The sequence below is a fragment of the Ammospiza caudacuta genome, chromosome 4, assembly GCF_027887145.1.
Source record: "Ammospiza caudacuta isolate bAmmCau1 chromosome 4, bAmmCau1.pri, whole genome shotgun sequence".
Lineage (NCBI taxonomy): Eukaryota > Metazoa > Chordata > Aves > Passeriformes > Passerellidae > Ammospiza > Ammospiza caudacuta.
Window position 1 is genome coordinate 16,323,139 of NC_080596.1, and position 20,466 is coordinate 16,343,604.

Genomic DNA, 20,466 nt, shown 5'->3' on the forward strand with positions numbered 1-20,466 from the left:
TAGTCACAATTTCATACTGGACAACTCTGCCACCTAATTCAACTGCAAGGAGACATAAACTGCTTGATGGCAATTTAACTAAAGAGAATAAAAGGTGGAAGAACCACAATTATAACTACTCCTCAGCCTTAGGAAACATTCTGCTTATTTAACAGAAGAACTTTAGCTTTAAATTTATAGTTTACACACTTCAGGAAAGCCCACTTGCCTACCTGGCAATAAGGATGGAAAAGCAAAGCGCCTCCAGGAGCCTCTGCTCACATGGTGACACCAGACCATGGTGCACGAGGTGCAGCCTGACAACTTGTGCAGAGGGGACTTATCTGCTTACCAGAATTATCCTTTAAAGAAATAACCCCCTAAACATCCCAACCTCAGGGTTTTGTTGGCATGAGCATGGTTTAATCCCACAAAAGTTAATCATGGGTTCTGGCATGCCTCTGAGGAATTGCTTTTGTATGTCAATTGCCCAGGATGACCACCTGATCTGCTTCAAACTGGTCCCCTTTCTCCTCTCTCCCTCCTTAAACACAACATAATTTTCTTTTTCCTTCTAACACTGTGAATAAATGAATAAGTTGAATTGATTGAAATAAATCAATAAAATGATATATTCCAAGAGAATGCAGTTTTACCAGAATATTTCCCACTATATATATTGAAATGACTGTCAAAAAGCAGCCAGCAGCAAAAGTCTGCTCAGTCTCCTGTCTCCCAGACCAGACCTGTTTTCAGGTTAGATATTAGAGATCTCTCTGGCTGTAAATCTTCTATGTGCAGTCAAATGCACACAGGTATTTAGAAGCACAGACCTGGAGTTTTTAAAACAACCACCATTTTGTGGATGCAGAGGGTTCCTCCTTTGCATTTGAAAAATTACACTTTGTTGGGTTTTATTTCTCTCCATGGTATCTTAAACTCTCCTGGTTTGAGACTAGGATGACTTTAAGGGTAATCATCTCTTTTAATTATATATTCTGATATCTTAGAGGCTTGATACTTAAACACTTTAGAGACTAGAAAGGTTGCTTTTCCCAAGTGTTCTGATAGTGCTTTTTAGTTTGCAATTTAATTTTCCTGTGCCATTCTTATTACTTCACTAGCATGTCATTGCTTACCAATATGTTTATTAATGTATTGACTATTCATGGATGATATTGAAAAAATTTGCTGTTGGAGCAGATGCAGGCTGTCCTCATCTATCCACTTTTTTCTTTTCTCTGACTTCCAGCTGTAACAGTTTGAGAAGGAAAAATCCTGAATCATTTCACAAGGCACTATTAAGTGTCTTACAGTGGATCTACTCACTGCAATTGCATTTGCTGGTCTCTGCAGCAGATATTTTGTTTGTTTACTAACAAGGTGTTGAACAGAAATTAGCTAAAGCTATCAAAACTGTTTGATGAGTGATTGGTATAGCAGCTCCAAAAACATGAGACAAGATACCCCTGTTACCTCTTATGCTTCTCTCATGATTTTAGACTTGCAGCCTCACAAAGTCATGCTTTAAGGCTGGAACATAGGGGATGTATAAAATTATACATCCCCTATTATACAAAACTTTCTCATTATTTCTATTCATCTCTCCTTTCTGTTGCACATATCTTTTAAACGACCTGACATTTGATCCCATCTTTTGCATTTGTTAATGCATCACAGAATATTTGGGTGTTATTAAAATATGCTAATACACAAAAATGATAGCCAGAAACATTTAAGCAAGAAAGAGAATACACCACCAAGTTCTGTGCCTGGAGCAAGAGTGTGCTCTCCTGCCTCCATCTATTGATCATGAGACAGAGCCTGCATTTCCCCTCTCTGTGTGTGATACATCCCCAGAGCAGCCCACCATGCCAGGAGCCTGCAACTGGGCTTCAAAGTGGCAGCTGGAGTTTGGGAATGCTCCATCTGACTGCAAATGGAAATTGTTGCACAGATCAATGGTGAAAAATTGTAAGCTGATGGAGATAACTAAGGGGATGTGTAACAGTGTGGAGAGGTGAAAGGTGGAAAGAAGAAAGAAATTAGAGGTCTGGGGAAAAGTTGGAGCTGCTGTTATCCAAACAAAAGGGACAGGGGGTCAAAAAGCAGACAAATGAAAAAGTAAGAGGGAGGAAACCAAGTGAAGTGAGAATTCAGAAGGAAAAGAAAAAGCAGAGCTTGCTGGAGCTGTGTAAGAGTCTGTGCAGTCCCCAGACACTCTTGGGAGGGTGGTGTTATTAATCTTCATCAACCTAGAAATGTTACAGAACCTCTGCAGGAAAAGCACTAAGTTAATGGAGATAAAATGGAGAAATAAGAGCTCACAGGACCAGAATAACAGATGCCTGAAAACTTGTGTGTCCCCTGTAGCCAAACAAGAATGCTCCAAATACCAAACTACTCTTTGTCAGGAATCTTCTTTGTCAGGACAACAAGAATGCAAAATAATGTAGCAATTTTTGACAGAAATATGGACCAAATTCAAATCTTTTGTCACCCTCCCATAGGAAAGTATCTGCAAGAAGTAACCTGAAGAAGTAAATAAATAACTTCAAGTTTTTTTTTTTTGTTCATCCCAAGCTGTGCTTCCCTACAGATTGCACAGCCACGACCCATATCTGATGTGACCAGACTAGGAAAACATGCCTGGCAGTTTGCAGCTTCCATCAGGAGTCCCTCTGGTTTAATAAAAAGCAATGAACATGCTACTCAAAAATCCAAAGAAGGGAATATCCCCCCACAAGCTGCTGACACAGGAGGAGGTTCACTGCACTGAGTCACCTCAGCACAGCTTGCTCATCCCTCATCATACAGTTTTTGGTCATTTAAAGCTGTTGGTCACAACCTTTTTTGTGAGGCAATGCCACAGACTGAAGAGCCTGGGAAGGCAGCATATTAAATTCTAGCAACAGCATTAGAGGTAGATTTATGGCTTGGAAAAAGTTACAAACCTTTATTATCTAGCAGAAGTTTGCTTGCATTGCTTTTTCATTTTATATATATCCAGCATATTTTCGCTGTAAGATGCCACACCAAAACCAACATCACTCCATCAGCAGGGCCCAAATGAGCACTGAAACCTTACTGAACTGACCCCTCAGTATCTTTCTGCCCCAAAGAATCTGCATCTCCCAAACCCTTCCTGGCCCCTGCAGCAGCTAAACTTTGGTTTTAATTGAGAGAGCAACATGCAGCAGAACTTCCATTTTGCTACAAATATATCTGTGAAGACATTTCCAGTCTTGTACCCTTTAATAAATCCTGTGTGTTACTCAGGAGAGGGTGTGTAACAGCACCCAGGAGGGCTGTTTCTCTTTCAGACCTCTCCCGTGCTAATGCATAATAAATGCACTCATCACCTACTAAATACTCACAAACCTTTTCTTTTACAAAATATGACAACAGCATTGCTCTGTTAGATGTAAATATGCCCAAACTCATTTGTAGAGGTGGGTTCAGCACCCTTTTCTGTTTAAACCATCCTTTCTAACAGATGCCTCCCTAACAGAGTGTGACCAGCTCAGAAAAATTAGGCAACAAATAATACTAGGAAAAAAATTCCTGTGAGCATTATCCTGACATGCTCATGCTCAGCTTTTACAACCACTGACTGAAAATGCACCCTTTTTCTTAAATTATTTCCCAATTGTCACCTTTCTTACTCCCTGATACCTTCCAAATTTTTTGATCCCATAAAAATCTCAGCTTCAGGACAGAACTCAGAATTTCTACAATTAATCACCTGCCAGTGCAAATGAAAGCAGCATTCATACTGCTTAGTTATTCAGCAATGAAAGTCTGCCATATATAATGCTTGGGATTATGCTATTCAGATGTGGTGGGGCCACGGAAACAAATGGGGATACATTCCAGTCTGGCAGCAATTCCCAAAGTGCTCAGCACCAAAAAAAGATACAAAGTCCTCACACAGGAAGCCACAAGTGTTCCCACCTTGCCTACTTATCAGACACATCCAAAGTTCTCCAGAAATAACAAAAAAACACAACCAACAAACAAACAACAAAACCAAAAAACCCCAAAGTGCTATTTCTTATTTCAGCATCTGGAGACTGGGGGCTATTTCACACACAATTAGTTCTACTAACACATAAAAAATTCCACTTTTTGCACGTTCTTGAGGGCTATTTTAGACCCAATGGCTGACAGTGCACCCTGGCCTGATAGTGGCAGCTGCCCCTACACTCCTACAGAGCTGTGCTCTTGCAATCAGGATGCACTCTGGATGTTTTGCTCAAGGGTCCACCTTAATTAGTCCAGTTCCACATCAGAAAAACACCAGGTGAAATCTCCACTCACAGAGGAATCAGTTTTCCTCTCTGTACTGTTTTGCCCTATGAAAAGATGTCTGCAGGGTTAGGCGCAGGCCAAGGTGTGGAGCACTGAGCTCTGCATTTGGCCATCAGGATGAAGGATGGGGCTCACTCCCCCATCCCATGCTCAAAGCGCTGTCATCCATCCTTTCTCCAGCTGAAAAGTCTGGACTCAGCTCTCTGCAAAATGCAATTCTACAGGACTGAAGCAAAATTAGGTCCTCAGAGTATATTTTGCTGTTTCTTATTTTTACTGCCATTTCTAGTCATGGAATATGATCTTTGTTTGGTAGGTACTGTACAAAATGAGCCACCAAGAGAAATAGGTTGCCATCTTAGGCATTCCTGACCACTCTCCAGAGAAGAAAATTGCCTGTCTACAACAGCAAAGAAAGAAAACTTGGAGACCTAAATTAGATACCTCAAGTTACATGTGATGAGGGTATATTTATAGCCATTGACAGAGCAAGGTGAAGCAATGTTTCAAGAGAGAATTATCATTGAACAGAAGATGGGGTATATCTGTAGGGAAAGTCCTAAACAACCAAGTTTTCAGGCAAACAAGCATCTGAAAACAAGCAGAAAACTTTGAGATTAGAAAACTGCCTCTGAGATTAATGCAATGATATTGTTGTTAATCAATGAGAACATTCAAAAGAAATATGTAGCTGGCACCATTGAAACTGGAGAAATTGAGAAATAACAAGGAGCAATTGTCCAATAAAATCTTATTTTTCCCCCTATTTTTTTATATTGTATGAGACTGTTAAGAACTTTTAGTTCTTAGGCTCATCTTTTGAAGTTAGGCTGTATCTTTCCTTTGAGGATGAAGGCTGAAAGGTCAGGCACAGAGAGGTTGTTTTTTGAGAAATACTATTCATCTGATAATGGTGGTGCTCATAAATTTGGTTCAATCTGGGGTACAGCAGTTCTTTGGTTTCCCCCACACCCCATCTATGCCAGTATTTAGATGATTATCGTGTGTGTTCCTCTCCCCCCTCTGATTTGGCGGCTATAAAACAAACCAAAGGGAGGGAAAGAGCATAAAGAAGCAACAAAACAGAGCTGCTCAGCTGATGGGTAGTGATCATAGCACACCAGAGACCTGGTTGTCAGGGTTTTTGTTACTGCAATAACAAAGGGGAGTGCTAAGGAGTTTGAAGGAAAGACATGACTACTGTCTTGAGGGAAAACATACCTTACAGAAGGGTCCTTAGAGAAAGCATAAAGATACTTTGCTTGAAAAAGGAGTTGCACTGGAAGCTCACACAAATGATTTCCAATTCAGAAATGAGAAAGCTGCAGGGAGAGTCAGAATTCACCATGAAAGGCCTTGAAAGTCAAGGCAACTTCTTTTTTTTTTTTTCCTTAGACCCAGGAGGATTTTCAATGAAACTAAATGCAAAAAGAATTCTTTATAGAGGCCTCAGAAAATAACAATGAAAACTACTGAAGTGACAGGCTGGAGGTCGTATGGGTAAATCATAGACATGGTGTGGAAAGTAAATTGGCAAGACTTACCTAGACACAGCAGCAACAGAAAGAAAATTTAGGATGATGAAGTCAACTTCTGTAGACTTTAGGTTGAACCAAGTTAGTGGTCAGACACAAACAGACAGCAGAGGAAAACACACAAATTTTATTTCAGATGAAAGAAGATCAGCTCAGTTCAAGAGAAGTGAAACTTCAACTTGTCCCCATGGAGCCAATTTTTTTGGACTTAAGGGACAGGAATAGGTTAGAGATAGAAAAGACTATGGTCTCCTCGATGTAGGATGGCCCACAAAAATTTCTGAACAGCTCTGGAAAATTCTCAAAAAAACTGAGAGATGAGAGAGAGCAAGCAAAGAGATTCTGCCTTCCTTCTACATGGAAGGTAGAATTCTAGGTGGCACAGCACCACAGCAGGACAGCAGTCAGTGTCAGTGACACCTGAGGTTGTTGAAGTGACTCGGGCGTACTCAGACTGACCTTTGAACAGAAGTCAGGAGTAACTTGGGTGGCATTTCAGGGACAGCAAAAAGGGTGAGGTATATTCAGTAGCATGTGAGATGAAACAGGAGAAGATGAACTAAGATAGACCTTCCAGAAAACTTTTCAGACAAAGGAATACAGCAATAGTTGGCTTGCTTTGTGGCTGAACGAACACATGTCCATGTAGATCCACTTCTTGATATCTTGGCTAACTCAAATTGTGACTTACCCATTCTTTTGAATAAAGTCCAGCTCTGCATAAAATAACTTTTACAGGTGTTCTACTCTAGATAAAACCTGTGAAAACTGTCTAGAAAGTCAAAGGTAGATCAGACTTTCTTATAAACTCAGAAGTGTTGGTGAGGGAGAGCAAGCCTTTAGTTAGACATACCCTGAATTCTGAGAAAATGTGGTGGTAGGAAAAGTTTTTCATTTAGTTTTTAAAGCTATGCACAGAATCTGCTTCATGCTCTGTTAACTGCCAGAGACCAGTTATTGTACTTCCCCAACACACTGAGCTCCAGAGCTAACCCAGATAACTATTAGCCCTTTGATAATGCCTGAAAGTAACGCCACACTGTGTTTGTAGGGATTTCTGGTCAGGATTCTAATTTTTATCACTGTTGTAAGTTTTTTAAGGCCCCAGATATGGCAGTAAAGATACACAGAGTTATAGGGGAAAAAAAAAAAATAAAGCCAGACCATCCACGATAATACAAAGCAAGGGCAGTCGGTGCCTTTGGTACTGCCAGGCACCTGTCAGCTCTAAATCATGGACTGTGTAGGAGACAGTAATGGCAGAATAGACAAACCTTCAGCTGTGGGACTGAGCATATCAAGGTCTTAGGGGTGCTTGTCAATCTTATTACTCATAAGCAGACACATCTCATCTGACCGAGAAGCATCAGCTCCAGAGGCAGAATGAGGGAAGCAGGGAGCTGGTGCTTGGGTTGATCATTAGCCTTCTGACCAAGAGCTGCAGAGCACAGCCGATCGCCCGCTCGTGTATTGAGATATACTGGAGAACTGTCCCAGAATTTTTACATGTTCTCACCTCTTCTGCTTCCTATCCCTTTCTTAGCCACTGCCAAACTGCTCAATCATGGTGCACATCCAGTACCCCAAAAGTCTGTCTTGGTTCTCTTTTGTTTTCAGTAGTTTTTCTAGTTGGGCTACTCCATGGCCAGAAATGTTCACAACAAAGATGTGTGGACTACCATACATTAACTAGGATTTTCTGTGGTGCAATCAGTGAATCTGCCAAAAGAATGGCAATCCCAATGGCAAATTTGTGAGTCTATTAGGATAATTAATTAATTCAGGAGGAGTTTTGGCAAGATAAGTTTTCAGGATCTTGCTACTTCTGTAAACAAATTAAACATATCCACAGCCAGTTATTAACAATTTGCTTTAGCACAGAATTGCAAATTGTTATTACCCCTTTTTTCCCCCCATACAAATAACCTTAGCAGAGCTTTACTATGGTCTTTTCATACATATTTTTACTGTTACAGTATTTCAGGAGGGTTAAAGTGCCATCCACAGTGTCCAGGGAAAACAAACTGGCTCCCATGCTTCCATTGGCATTGCAATTAGGATCACAAGAAAATCCAGATCTCAAGGCCAAATTCCTTTGGACATTGTGAGCACGTTGAAAAGGAAGTACTACAAGTTTCTCTTAATGCACCATCCAGAAGCATTACTTCACCTGGCAATAATTCACAAGTTTCCCTAGCAGCTAAATATTTCACAGACAGAGTTAAATAGACAGAAGAGGTTTCAAACACATTCAGATTCTGCCTGGGAAAGGAATTTTCCACTCTGTACTACTGAGAAAAATGAAGATGCTGTAGGCTATGGTATCATGTTCAGAGGAACAAGGTGGGTAGGATAGGGCATTAGGCACTATTATACTCCAGGGAAGAAAGAGCAGACAGGGGCACAATAGAAGCGCTTCATTATATTTTAAATGGGAATAGTTCCAAGGATAGGAAAGCCTGTGGTGCTTGTAAAGGATTAAGCAGGGTAATGTGCTTTTTAAGAAGACATAAAGAGGTATGTAATGTGATATCTTTAAGCCTAAATGATTTTTCTTGGAGTCCTCAATGAATGTTTAAGCAGGCATGACTTGGGCCTCTGTAAATCCTCTCTGAATAAATAACTTCCACAAAAATAGAGATTCCTAGGACAGAATGAGATGCATATTTCATAACCTATGCAAAAAAAAGAAAAATCAATTTGAGACACATGAAACACTTAGGAATAATAAAGAAAAAGGGAAGATAAAAGTGAATATTCTCCAGAATGATCCAGGCTTATAAAAAAATATATAGCTACCTCCCCCATCCATTTTGATTTGACAGTGCAGGAAGACAAACAACTGAGTGCTTCCCTACCTTATATTCAGACCTTCAACAGCTTTTTGCTGTCTTTTGAGACAGGAAGAGACAATAAGTGGAAGAAAATATCTAAAGTGCCTGTGCTTTTCAGGCTGTCTCCTGTTTGAGGTATTTAAAACTGCTCTCTCTTCAGGGTAAATCTATCCAGCTGTTCTCTAGCTGGACCTGTGGTATTTATAGCTGTTCACTATGGGTGGAACAGGAGCACACACAGTGATATGTATGCACCTGATTTATGAGAGGAACAGGACCAATAAATACCAAAACCTGAAAACTTACAATGGCATGATCTTCCCATCTTATTTCTCTTGTCTGCCCTGCCCTCCTGCCAGGAAAAGCAGGTCAAAGCAGCAGAATGCCTGATTTAAAGTGGGGCTGAGCAATCACTGTCATTTGGCTGCATTGTATTTGCACTCACACAGGTGCCACTCCCCACAAAGACTCTGGTACAGCAAGCAGGCAGCCCTGCTGAGCGAGGGGGCTGAGGTGCTGAGGGAATCAGTGGTTGGCCTCTCTCCTCTTCCCCCTGTTTATATATACATTAGCATTAGACTGCTACTTTCCTCACAATAAAATAGTGCCAGCTCCACTGGAGCTGTCAGGATAAAAGCAAGACAAAATGAAAGAACTTTTGGGATTATACAAAAATATTTTGGGAAGTGTCTTCTGTGAAGGCTCCTTGCAAACCTCATTTAAGCTCTGAGGTGGTGCAGCAAGGGGTGCTGCTAAAGATGGGAGTGTCCACTGCATCCCTGCACAGCTGTTTCCCATGGTGGTCCCTCCTGTGCCAACCCCTTCGTGGTCATTACCCAGCTGAGTGGGAGTCCCTTTCCCTGCACCTGTCTGGAGCACTCATTAAATCTCTGCTGTCTCACTTGGCACCCCAGGAAGGGTTGCTGAGGTGATGCTCTCACAGAGCCTGGACAAGCTGCTGTTCAGTCACACTTTAGTGCTGATGAACTGGGGAAATAAAATGAGGCACAGAGGAAGACCTGTTGGTGTATCTTGCCCAGGGTTATAATCAGGTTAATAGCTCTGATGTGGCCAGATAAATTCATTAAAGACCCTGAAGAGCATTATGAAGCATATAAACAGGCTAAGGGGACCCATTAATTCTTTAAGAAATGTTTTCATTTTTTGAAATGTGTTACAGAGATTATAATCTCTGCCTTTTATCAGATACCTTTTAAATTATTAGTTTCCCTTGCCTAAGATCAGCTTTTAACGTCACTTCCTTTATGCAGCTTTCTTTCCAAGCAGGCCAACTACAACTTCCCAAAAGCTTCTTGTGAACAGCAGCTGGCAAATAATCTTTTTCTGTGCAATTTCTTCCTGTAAATTGAAGGAAGGGGAGAAATTGTGCACCCACAGGTAGATGAAAGTTCATTAGTATCAGACCTAAGACGTCTGTTTTTTTAAAACTGGAAGCTGGTTGGCTTGCTCTCTTGACACAACTTAGTTTTTGACATCATTGTTTGCCTATTCCTGGGAAGCAAAAGCATGGTAAATTAAGCACTTGGATGTTTCTGGTTTTGTAGGTTTTAGGACAGCAACTCCCACGTCTCCAAGAATGAAAATTCAAGGACTGTAATCTGGAATTACCTGCCAGCAGGATATACCATTTGTTTGGTTCTTCAAGCTAAAAGTTGTTAGTGAGCACAGCTATGTTTGATGTACTCTGGTCTTTTGAGCCTTCTGAAACTCATTTTATAACTTGGGAAGGGAAACCAGAAGGAGCGCAGGTTCTTGGTTTTGGGCTTTTTATATATATATACAAAAGGCAAATCCCAGCTTTATCAGCCACTTACAAACTGAGCTAAAATATGTTCTCTCAAAAAAAGCAATTTCCTCTAGCCAATAAATCTTCAGACCTTTTTTCCTTGCTCTTTCAGCTTATGACTTTATCTAAAAGGGTTTCAAAAGTGCAGTTCCCCAGGACCTCTCCTGCCTCTTTTTTAATGCTGTTTAGTCCTTCAGAGGAGAAAATATGATCTTGGTTATCCAGAGGCTGGGTTGGGGATTTTTAAAACTCTAAATAATCTTTGTTATTTTTCAGTTCTTCTATTATCAAAAGCTCACCAGTGATTGCGTCATTCTTCTTAACATACTCTTTTCTCTTGTTACTGTCTAGAGTGAGAACATCAGAAATGTCAGGTTTTCCTGGCCAATGGATTTTGGTGGAGACAAAAAACCAGAGTTCATCTGGATTTTCAGAAAAATGGAGATTGTAACAATGTGAACATACAACTTATGGATATTTTCTGTAAGAAATCATCCCATATTGAAGTTTAAAATAAAGTCAGCAAAATATTATATTTCTTTGATTTGATTTAGAAGTCTGAATATAAAGATACAACACTAGGGGAAAAGCTTGTGTACAGTCACTCATCAACTTATATTGACTCTTAAAATGAATCCTTTCATGGACTGGTGTTTCTTTAAAAGTCGCAGCTGTCAGCCAGAATTTGGGAGGGAAGTACTGCATTTACAAATGTGCCTACAAAAAGCTCTCAAAGTGTTTTTCCACTGCCAAGCCTACTGCAGAATGTGTTTCTGAGACTCTTTTAAAAGTCAAATCATCCATTCCTGCCTTTGTATCTCAAAACAAACGCGACCCAGAGCTACAACAGAAGGCCAGGATTTTCAGTGTCAGGAGGCTACAAAATAAAGCTAATCAATTTCTTGTATTCTGGGGCATAGAATTCGCAGGGATCCCCGACGAGGGGAGAGAATGATGCCTCTGACTCCATCTTATCAGAAGGCTAATTAATTACTTTATTATACTATATTATTCTATATTATATAACACTATCTTACATTACATCTAAACTGAATCTGCCAAGCACTCCACTCTGCACTGAATTCTGTGACTGTCAGCCGACAGTCCTGACACACACACACACTTGGCCCTGATAGGCCGAGGAAACAAAACACCATCACTCTGGGTAAACAATCGCTATACTGCATTCTACTTCTGCACAAACACAGGCACAGAAAATGATAAGAATTGTTTTTCCTTTCTCTGAGATTCAGAGAATGTGAAACCCAGAAATATTCTTGGGAAGAATTGTGCCTTGCTTTTCTCTTCTGCGAAGAGGAAAGGGTTCTGTGTGCAGTGTTCCTATTCCTGTTTTGCACCCTTACAAGTGCAGCCATCTCCTATAAAAACACCTGTAAATACTTTTAGGATCAAACAGTCTAGGTACTTAGACATTAAAATGCCATTCAATGCCACAAACCTGAGAAGTCCCAATCCTCGGTGCAGGCACAATGGGCTTTCAGGAATTGATTAAAGGCACGATTGCAACAGCAAAGCAAACGTGGTGCAACACAGAGCATCTCCCAAGGGAAGCACAAAGGAAGGGTGCCAGTACCTTCTGAATGCCTGCCGTGGACTCGAGGACGTTGTTCTCGGAGCCGTTGCTCCTGTTGATCATGTGCCACATCTGGGCGTACATGCTGTCCCTCTCGAAGGGGTTCATGCCCTTCACCCGCACGTGCTCGTACACGGCCGAGTCCAGCACGGTGCCGTACGGAATGTCCGTCTGCCGCGACAGATCCTGCAGAGACCTTCAGTGGTGGGGAAGGAAAAGAGACACGGGAGGCTTTAATCCACTTTCTCAAGAGGAAGGAGCTGCAGGCAAACAAAGGGTAATGCAGAGGAAGACAGGTGTCATGACACTTTCTTCTATTGGGCTTTTTCTCCCTTTTTTTTTTTGATGATTTAAGACAAAAAGAGCAATATGAAGAGAAAGGAAGGGGTGGAAAAAGTGAAAATGGATGAAAAAGAAAGAGAAGGGGCAAGGGGGTGCTGGGAAATGCCAAGCTCCTATGAGCAGGGGCCAGGGAAAAGCAGGGAACATTGGAATCAGAATCGCCCATCTACAGTGCAAACACACACCCTGCTGTGGGGAGCTGGTGGCAGCACCAGAACTCAGAAATCCATCCCAGAGCACCTGGACAGAGCAGCTCTGTGCGCTCCTGGGTTTCACTGTGCAGGGCAGTTTGGTGGGGGTGTTCCTGCACTGAACTGTGCATCCATCTCATAGGTCACATCTTGTATTAGTTTCAGCAATGAGAATATTTCTGCTGCATTTTCATGAACTGCTTTTTCATCATATTTTCATGTTATTTAGTCTAATAGATTTGTTCTGCTTTACTTGTTACGTACTCTTACCCTTCCCTATAAACCAAAATAAATAAACCATTTTCAAACCATTTTCAAAGTTTCTAAAACATCCCAAGTGGGGTTTAGTCAACCAAACTTGCTTTGAACTTCAAAACTGTATGTTAGAACCATTTAAAGTTTCCTTACTTCTTGGCTTTTATTTTCCTTTCCTGTTGAATTGCTCTCCAGTACCTTTGATTCTTTAATGGCACTCATTAAAATTTCAAAGTAACTACTGCAATACGTCTACTGCTTAAAACCCATTACAGCTTTCCCAGCACAAATTAACTGTGTATAAACTGCACAAATCTAGTGGATGACACATAAGGACAATCAAGGAGCTCAATGCTGTCTTAAAGAAGGCAATAGCAAATTGTAAAAGCTTATTACCGACACAGAAAATGCAAACAGCAATGTAGGAAACTCAACCAATTCCAAGCTGTATTTCTAAAAAATGTAAATATGAAGGCCAGTGAAAATGGCCCTGTGGGGTGGGGATTGGAAGAAATTAAATTCTTAGGTGTAATGAGGATGGCACTGAAGAAAACAGTAATGACATCTCACAGGATATGCATGCCATGAACAAAACAGAAAGCAGGAAAAGAAGAAATCAATAGAGATCAATGGCAAGAGTTTAGATGTTAGCTGAGTAAAAAAGAAATAATTTGAAGTTTAGACATATGGGCTTAGGAAAACATGGACCAAGAGCTAAATTCTAATCAGATAACATATGGTAATTATAAGGAAGGGATAAATGTAATTGTGAGGAGTAAATAACTAATGGTATTAAAACCTCTCAAAATTATCTCACTTTCTCCAACAAGATTGCATTCCTTTTAAACAGGGGACCTGCAAAGAATCTGTACATATATGGAATCATCAAAGGCAAGATACTGCATGTAACATTTCCTGAAACCAAGTGTATTGATATTCTACCAGAGGACCATGACATGCCCTGTTCTGTGAGGAAAAATATGAGACTCTGGCAGACTAAGGCATCAGAACAATAAGTATTGTGGTACTTATTGCAACTGAATAGTAAAAAAAAAGAATTGTCAGGTCCAGATAAACACCCAAGAGTTGTTAAAAATTAAATATAAAATGGCTGAGCTGTAAGCAAAAATGTGAAACCTCCTTACAGCCAATGAGCAAAAGGAATGAAGTAAATATTTTAAAAAATGGCAGTCAGGGGTATTACCAATGTAAGGTACTTCGGTCATGTGCTTAAGTTTAATAAACATACTGAAATAAGGATTAATACAATTTTCAAGGTCAGTCCTGAAGTCTAGATATAGACACCAGGTAGGTTTCTCCAGGGAAAGCAAGCAAATAATCTATTATACTTTGAAATTACTCTGAAACCCCTCAGAATTTCAAAAAGAACTTCCTCCCACCAAACAATATACAGACAGTGGAAGCAGACAGGACAATCTTCACAGGAGGAGTTTGGAAACATTTCCCAGCAACTCTGGGTAGCATGAGAAATATTCAGTAAGAGCAGATGCTCTCGAGGGATTTCAAGGGTAACAAGAACAGCTTTTGCAGAGCTAAAAGGCTGAACAAGAAGAGTGTGACCCTGTGGATGGGGACAGCAATCACAGCTACAGCTGAGGCACTCAGTGCCTGCATTGCCTCACTCTTCCCCACCAAGGTCCCCCAGGCCCTTGTGACTACAGGCAGAGTTCAAGAAGACATGTTCAACAAACAGTGACAGGGTTCAACTAACAATGAGCAGTAAGTTGTCAGGTAAATCCCAACCAGACAAGGCAGGGATTGATTGGGATCACTAGATCCATAGAAATCAGAGTGTGCTGAGAAAGCTAGCCTGTGTCCTTGCAAGGCCACCAACTTTAATTTTTGCAAGGTGAAGGAGGCTAGGGGAGATTCCTTGGTACAGAAGAAAGAAAATATCCAGACTTTATTAAGAAAGTGAAAAAAACATTATTCATGGAATTACTGCTGGTTGTCCAACCTCAAGGAATAAGCCCTTAGCACATTTCTGAGCACATGAAGGAAAAGCAGACTAGAGGCAGCACTCAACATCGACTCACCAAAAGTAAGTCATGCCTGACCAATTTGGTTGCCTTCTACACTAAAATTACTTCATTTGTGGGCAAGACTAGAGACACTGACATAGATTACCTTTAGCAAGGCAGCCTGCCTATCTGCCTGCCACAATATTCCTGTTTCCAAAGGAGGTCATTAGGTACAGCAGTGTGGGAAAGCAGGTTTGATAAATTCCCAATTGGATTGTCCTCCTCATGGCATCTCTCACCTGCAGGCTGCTACCAGGTACCCCAGAGGTCTAACCTGGGACAGGGCTGTACCAGTGACTTGGAGGAGGTAAGCAAGCACCCTCCTGTCAAGTTTGCAGATGGCATTGCCTGGAGGGACCTGCTCAAGGACAGGCTGAATTTCAGATGGGCCTAGAAAGGCTGGAGCAATGGGGTGTGAAATTCAGCAAGGACAAATACAAAGCTCTGTACCTGGGGATGAATAAAACCCTGCAACATCCAGGCTGAGCACAGCTCTGCACCCTGGCAGGCAGCAGTGGGTCTTGCTGAGAGCTTCTCCTTATTTTACCATTAGGCAAAGTGTTGTGCAAAGTGCTGACAGTCTGTCTATCTGTCAAAAGCATCACTGATGAAAGGCACTAGATAAATACAGCACACTGTATTCATCCATTCTGCTCCTGCTCCTGCCAGTACATTCCTGTAATCAACTGGCAGCGCTCAGCAGTGCAATCAGCTGTCACAAGATGCATACTGCAATGTCCTGTAATTGTTATTTGTCATACCAGAAAAGTGTACCAAAAGTATTTATCTGGTCTCCAATTTCTAGTGACAACAATTAGTAAAATTGCAATCATTACAGGACTCTGTATAGCCATTTAATTTCTAATATAACAAGCAACAAAGCATTTTTTGGATATATCATTGCTAAGCAGGATATAATTGACAGGTGTAGCTGCTGCCGCAAATCAGTTAAAAGCAGCACAAAAGAAAAAGAGCTCCTGTGTCTATCTTGTGGCTATAAAAGCAACTTTGTTATTTTCAGAAGGGCAAACCAGCACAAGACAAGAGCTATTAGTCTTGGAGTGTACTACAGCCAGGTATGGGAAGCAAACAGGCTGGGAAGCAAGCGTGCTATCACACACAAAGGCACCACCAGCAGGGAAATAACAAGGAGAAGAATTATGTCAATGCCTTCAGGAAGGCATGTTGTAGCTGCCACGTGTGGCATTAACTGGAGTCTGCAGTGCCTCTCTGTTAGATGTGCTGCCCTGAAGTGCAGGATGCCTCTCAGCTGCCCTACTTGCATCTTTTCACAGTCGCAGGTGAGGCTCCACGCTGAGAAAATGATGACAAGAGGACAAAAGCAAGACAAATTTAAGTGTAAACTCTGTGGATGGGCTAAATGCTGTTGTTGGCAGTAAACCCAAAGTTCTCGTTCACCTGACCATATGCTGAGAGCAAGAAAGAAGTCTGGGAGCCTTGGAGGTGCACATGTGTATATACTGCTGCACAGGCAAGCTGCAAACACAGCAAAGATCTGTCACACATCAGTGACTCCCTCCCCTCACACAAACATGTAAAATGGGATCATAATATACATGACCTCCTTGAGAAGCTGTTTGTTTAATAACCCACAGCTCTGCCAAGTGCTGCTGAGACACTCAACCTAGAAGGTACAGCAAAACAAAGTACAGAAAAACAAAGGGAAATGATAAAGTTTGAGAGAGCTACTAGAATTATTAAACCACTGAGATTCCTTTACAGAAGAAAGAACTCTTAAAACTGCTGGTTTATAGGTTACACATTGGTTGGTGTACCTCTGTTCCTGGATTAAACAACTCATTCTCTTTTCAGACAATTGCCCTTAGTGGACACGTAAATCCTCAGCCTCACTCTTGTCCCCAATCTCACCAACACAGCTGCCACACCAGATCTCAAAATAAAGAAAAAGTATTTGTGAAGATAGTGAATTCCTGCAAGGGATCCTTTGATGCCCAAATCCTGATTCCATTACCCACAGTGAAATGTAATTTTTTGATAGTTCCCAGGTGAACTATCTGCAAAGCAAAGCACTCATTAGCATGAGTAAGCAAATGATATTTTCACATTTTAAAACTTTTCTCTTTGAATTTCTAGTTTTGAAGCAACAAGGTATTGAATGATAAAAATTGTTAAAAAATATTAAAAAGCAGATGTAGCTCAAAAAATTGTTAATAAATTAGATACCTTTAACTGAGTTTGTGTACAGATAAATTCTACCTCTAGGGAAGTGACCATGCTGTCAGAACATTCAGTTTATTTTTGTCTATCACTCATGCAGCATTGTGAGGAAAAATATTATGTGTGGTCTTTATAATAAATTTTTTTCTCATTGCAATTACTGGGATAATACCAATATTATCCCAGCATCAATATTATCCTAAATTAACTAGGCTAATAGGGCTATTCTGAGAAGGAATTTAATCAATTGAGGAAGAGTTATTAAGAGATAGATGTATTTTTCAGCATTTGTTGCTTTTGCTTAGTATTCTACACCTTAATCAGGCAGCAGTTGTCAGGTCATTTTCATTTTATGGCTTAGTACAAATCAGCTACTTTGCAATTTAAGAAATTATCTCTGCCTACAGCTAGAAGAAAAATGTAGTAGGATTTGGATATGTTTCCTTCTCCAGAGCGTACCCTTTTCTGTAAATTCAAATCCTAGACTCAGAATTGGTAACATGTTCACATATGTCAGCCACAAGTATTAAAAAAGTACACAGAAAAATGTTGCAAAGCAAAAAGTCAGCTTCATAAAGAAGTAACTGAATTTCTTTTTAGGTGATAAAATACCACTGAGGTCAGAGACTTGGGCATCAGCACTTCTTTGTAAACCTGGGTTATAGATCAATTCAGGCTAGCTGTGCTAGACTTGAGGGCTGCACAGAGCTGTCTGCAAGATATGGTCACTAAATTTTCAGCAAAAAACAACCAATGCCATGGCCTGCACTGAAGTCTTTATTTATGACTGATTCAGATAAAGTTTTCAGTGCTTTTGTGGGTATTTTGTTCATTTGTCTGGTTGGTTTTTTTTTTTTTTTCCCCTTAGGACAGTAAGGAATAATTCAGAAGCAGATTTAGGGTTAGGGAACAGGGCACATTATGCCAAGGGGGTTTGACTGTTGTCAGGGTGACCTGTGGCAGAAACCTGAAATATTGCTGGCAGGCTGAACCATGTTAAAGAAAAGATTAATGGACATGCATTGGGCAATATCTAATTACTGCATTCTGTGCAACCCCCTTGCAGAAATCCTGCAGTCAGCTCCACTGAGCTCTATGAAGCCTTAAGGAATTCTTAGCTTCAGGTGAATCATGGTTTAGCAAAATGTTGGGGAAAAAATGGCTAAGAAAGAAAGACTATGCCTCCATTTTTGGAGGCAGAGGTCTCACCTAGCAAACAAGACACACTTGTTATAAAATGGAAAGCATAATGTGAACTTCTGATTTTACAGAAGAAGACAAAAGATGCACACTTCCCTCCACAGCATGTACAATCTAAACTCTCACACTTCCACATTTTAGAAGTGGATTAAACTTGAAACCACCTAACACCAGGCTTTATATGGCAAATCCTTTGACTTCTTCTCTGTTCACCCACTCTCACAACCTTCCTGCTAAATGTCAGTGCTCATGAGGTGGTGACACTCCCTCCTAATCCAGAAACACAGTGCAGTAATTTGAATAAAATCAATCTCTGCCAATGGACTCTAATTTGATGCTAAAGGAATCATAAAACATAATAATGTCAACACTGGCTCAGTGATGAAATTAAGAATATGAGCACCTCCTAGAAATAGCTCAGGACCTCCAAATTCATTTGGCATTTACCAAGAAAAGCCACTCCTAATTACTATTAATTTATGTTGCATTTGCAAAAGTTATCTAAAGATTTAAAAGCACAGAAATTATGCTTTGCTGCCACAGCGTTATGGCATTTGAAATGCTGAGTGTCTTGATTTAAATGTCATCTGCAGTGCGGGTCAAGTGTGAACAAAAGATGCATCTAGGAACTACTTTAGAACTTGAGTGCCTCTGCTCTTGATGTTGTGTGTTGGCAGAGCTCCCAAAGGTACTAAGAGTAGCCATTTCTCTGGAAAAGCAGATTTAACACCCATTCTTTTTCTTCTAGTTTCTCTGAATTAATTTAAAAACTGCAAAAAATTTGCTTCAAACTGAGTATTGAGGCAGAGCACAAATGTCATCAAGTGAGGTTATACAAAGATCTAATTTGAAACTCTACAGGGAAAGGGAACACTTATTTTTCGAAGGGTCCTCCTTAGTGGATGGGCTGATAAAATTTTGCATGCTTTGCTACTCCAAATAGAGCTCTGGATACCATGAGACACTGACTAGGAAGAGTGGCCCAGCCTTCACTCCAGCTGCAAGAGCTCTGAACACAAACTAGCTTCATATCCAAAAGGTGAAATGCAGTAACTACCAAATGTTTCATGGAAATTATATGTGCTGTTAGCTGCTTGAATCCTCCTATCTTTTGTAAAAGATATCATGAGGACCATACCTACAACAACACACTAATATCTGATGCTACCTGGAAATCTGAAATGAAAAACTATTAACTACTTTTTATATCTGTGCAAACCCACTGATTTAGTTTTCTTCCTTTTTTTCTGGCTTGTCTGAAGCTGACAAGCACTACCAGCAGAATCTGGATTATTTTTTTTTTTAATGCTTATACTCATTTCCATTCTGGCCTTGAAGGCTCCCCAAGGTACAATTTGAACTGTTAAAAAAAAAAAAAAAGAAAAAGGAAAAAAGGAGCATCAGCTTTTTTTCTTTATTGCTTATTCATGTTTTCCACTTTGCAGTAATTCACCATGATAAACAAACCTCCTCTCTCTTATGTGCTGGTTTAAGTTCCAATTTTGGCAGTTTTGTAAACTGAAGTTTTATACTCACACCATAGTTAGGATAACTTCATTCCCTAATGGATACTAAACACATCTAATTACTCTATTTTTGAGCTGGAAGTGCTGTTGAAAGATGTCTGCTCTTTTATTCCAGGAGCTTCCCAGCTGCAACATTTTCTACTGAATAAAACATTTTCAGTTACTCTGCCCATAAATAATACAGCACAAAGACCAATGTAATCCCAACTGTACATAATAACCTCAAAATTCCACTGAGGCTTCTCTAGTGACATCATAATAAACTGCAAGAAAAAAATGAAGATGTATTAAATTATAGTTTGGGTACATTTTATTCTTTTTTGCACATCATAAGAAAACACAGAGATTTGTCACAGTAATTTGAACATTTTTCTTGACTACTTCAAAACTAGAAGGGACATGATTTCAAAGCAGAATGCAGAAGCATATTTCAATCTTCTAGGGACAAAATGAATAAGTGACTATATCATTATAATTTATTCTGCATATATAAATTCCCATGTTGTTTCTTCATAGTCCTTAGTCAAATTTAAATTGTTTAAAACTTAAAAAAAAATAATAAATCAACTTCCCTCAAAATATCAAGATCAATGCTGACAAACATTGACACGGAATATCATTTTACTCCTATCCAAATTTTGAAGGGATTAT

General features: G+C 40.2%; 1 protein-coding gene across 2 annotated transcripts in view; it reads right to left on the reverse strand.

The window, feature by feature from the left end:
* The window catches only part of GRID2 (glutamate ionotropic receptor delta type subunit 2), a 677,452-nt gene that overhangs the window by 78,049 nt on the left and 578,937 nt on the right, over positions 1-20,466 (reverse strand). For both annotated transcript variants that reach the window (XM_058803526.1, XM_058803525.1), the window contains one exon: positions 12,061-12,256. In XM_058803526.1, the coding sequence (XP_058659509.1) occupies positions 12,061-12,256 (196 nt within the window). The remainder of the gene's footprint in view (positions 1-12,060; positions 12,257-20,466) is intronic.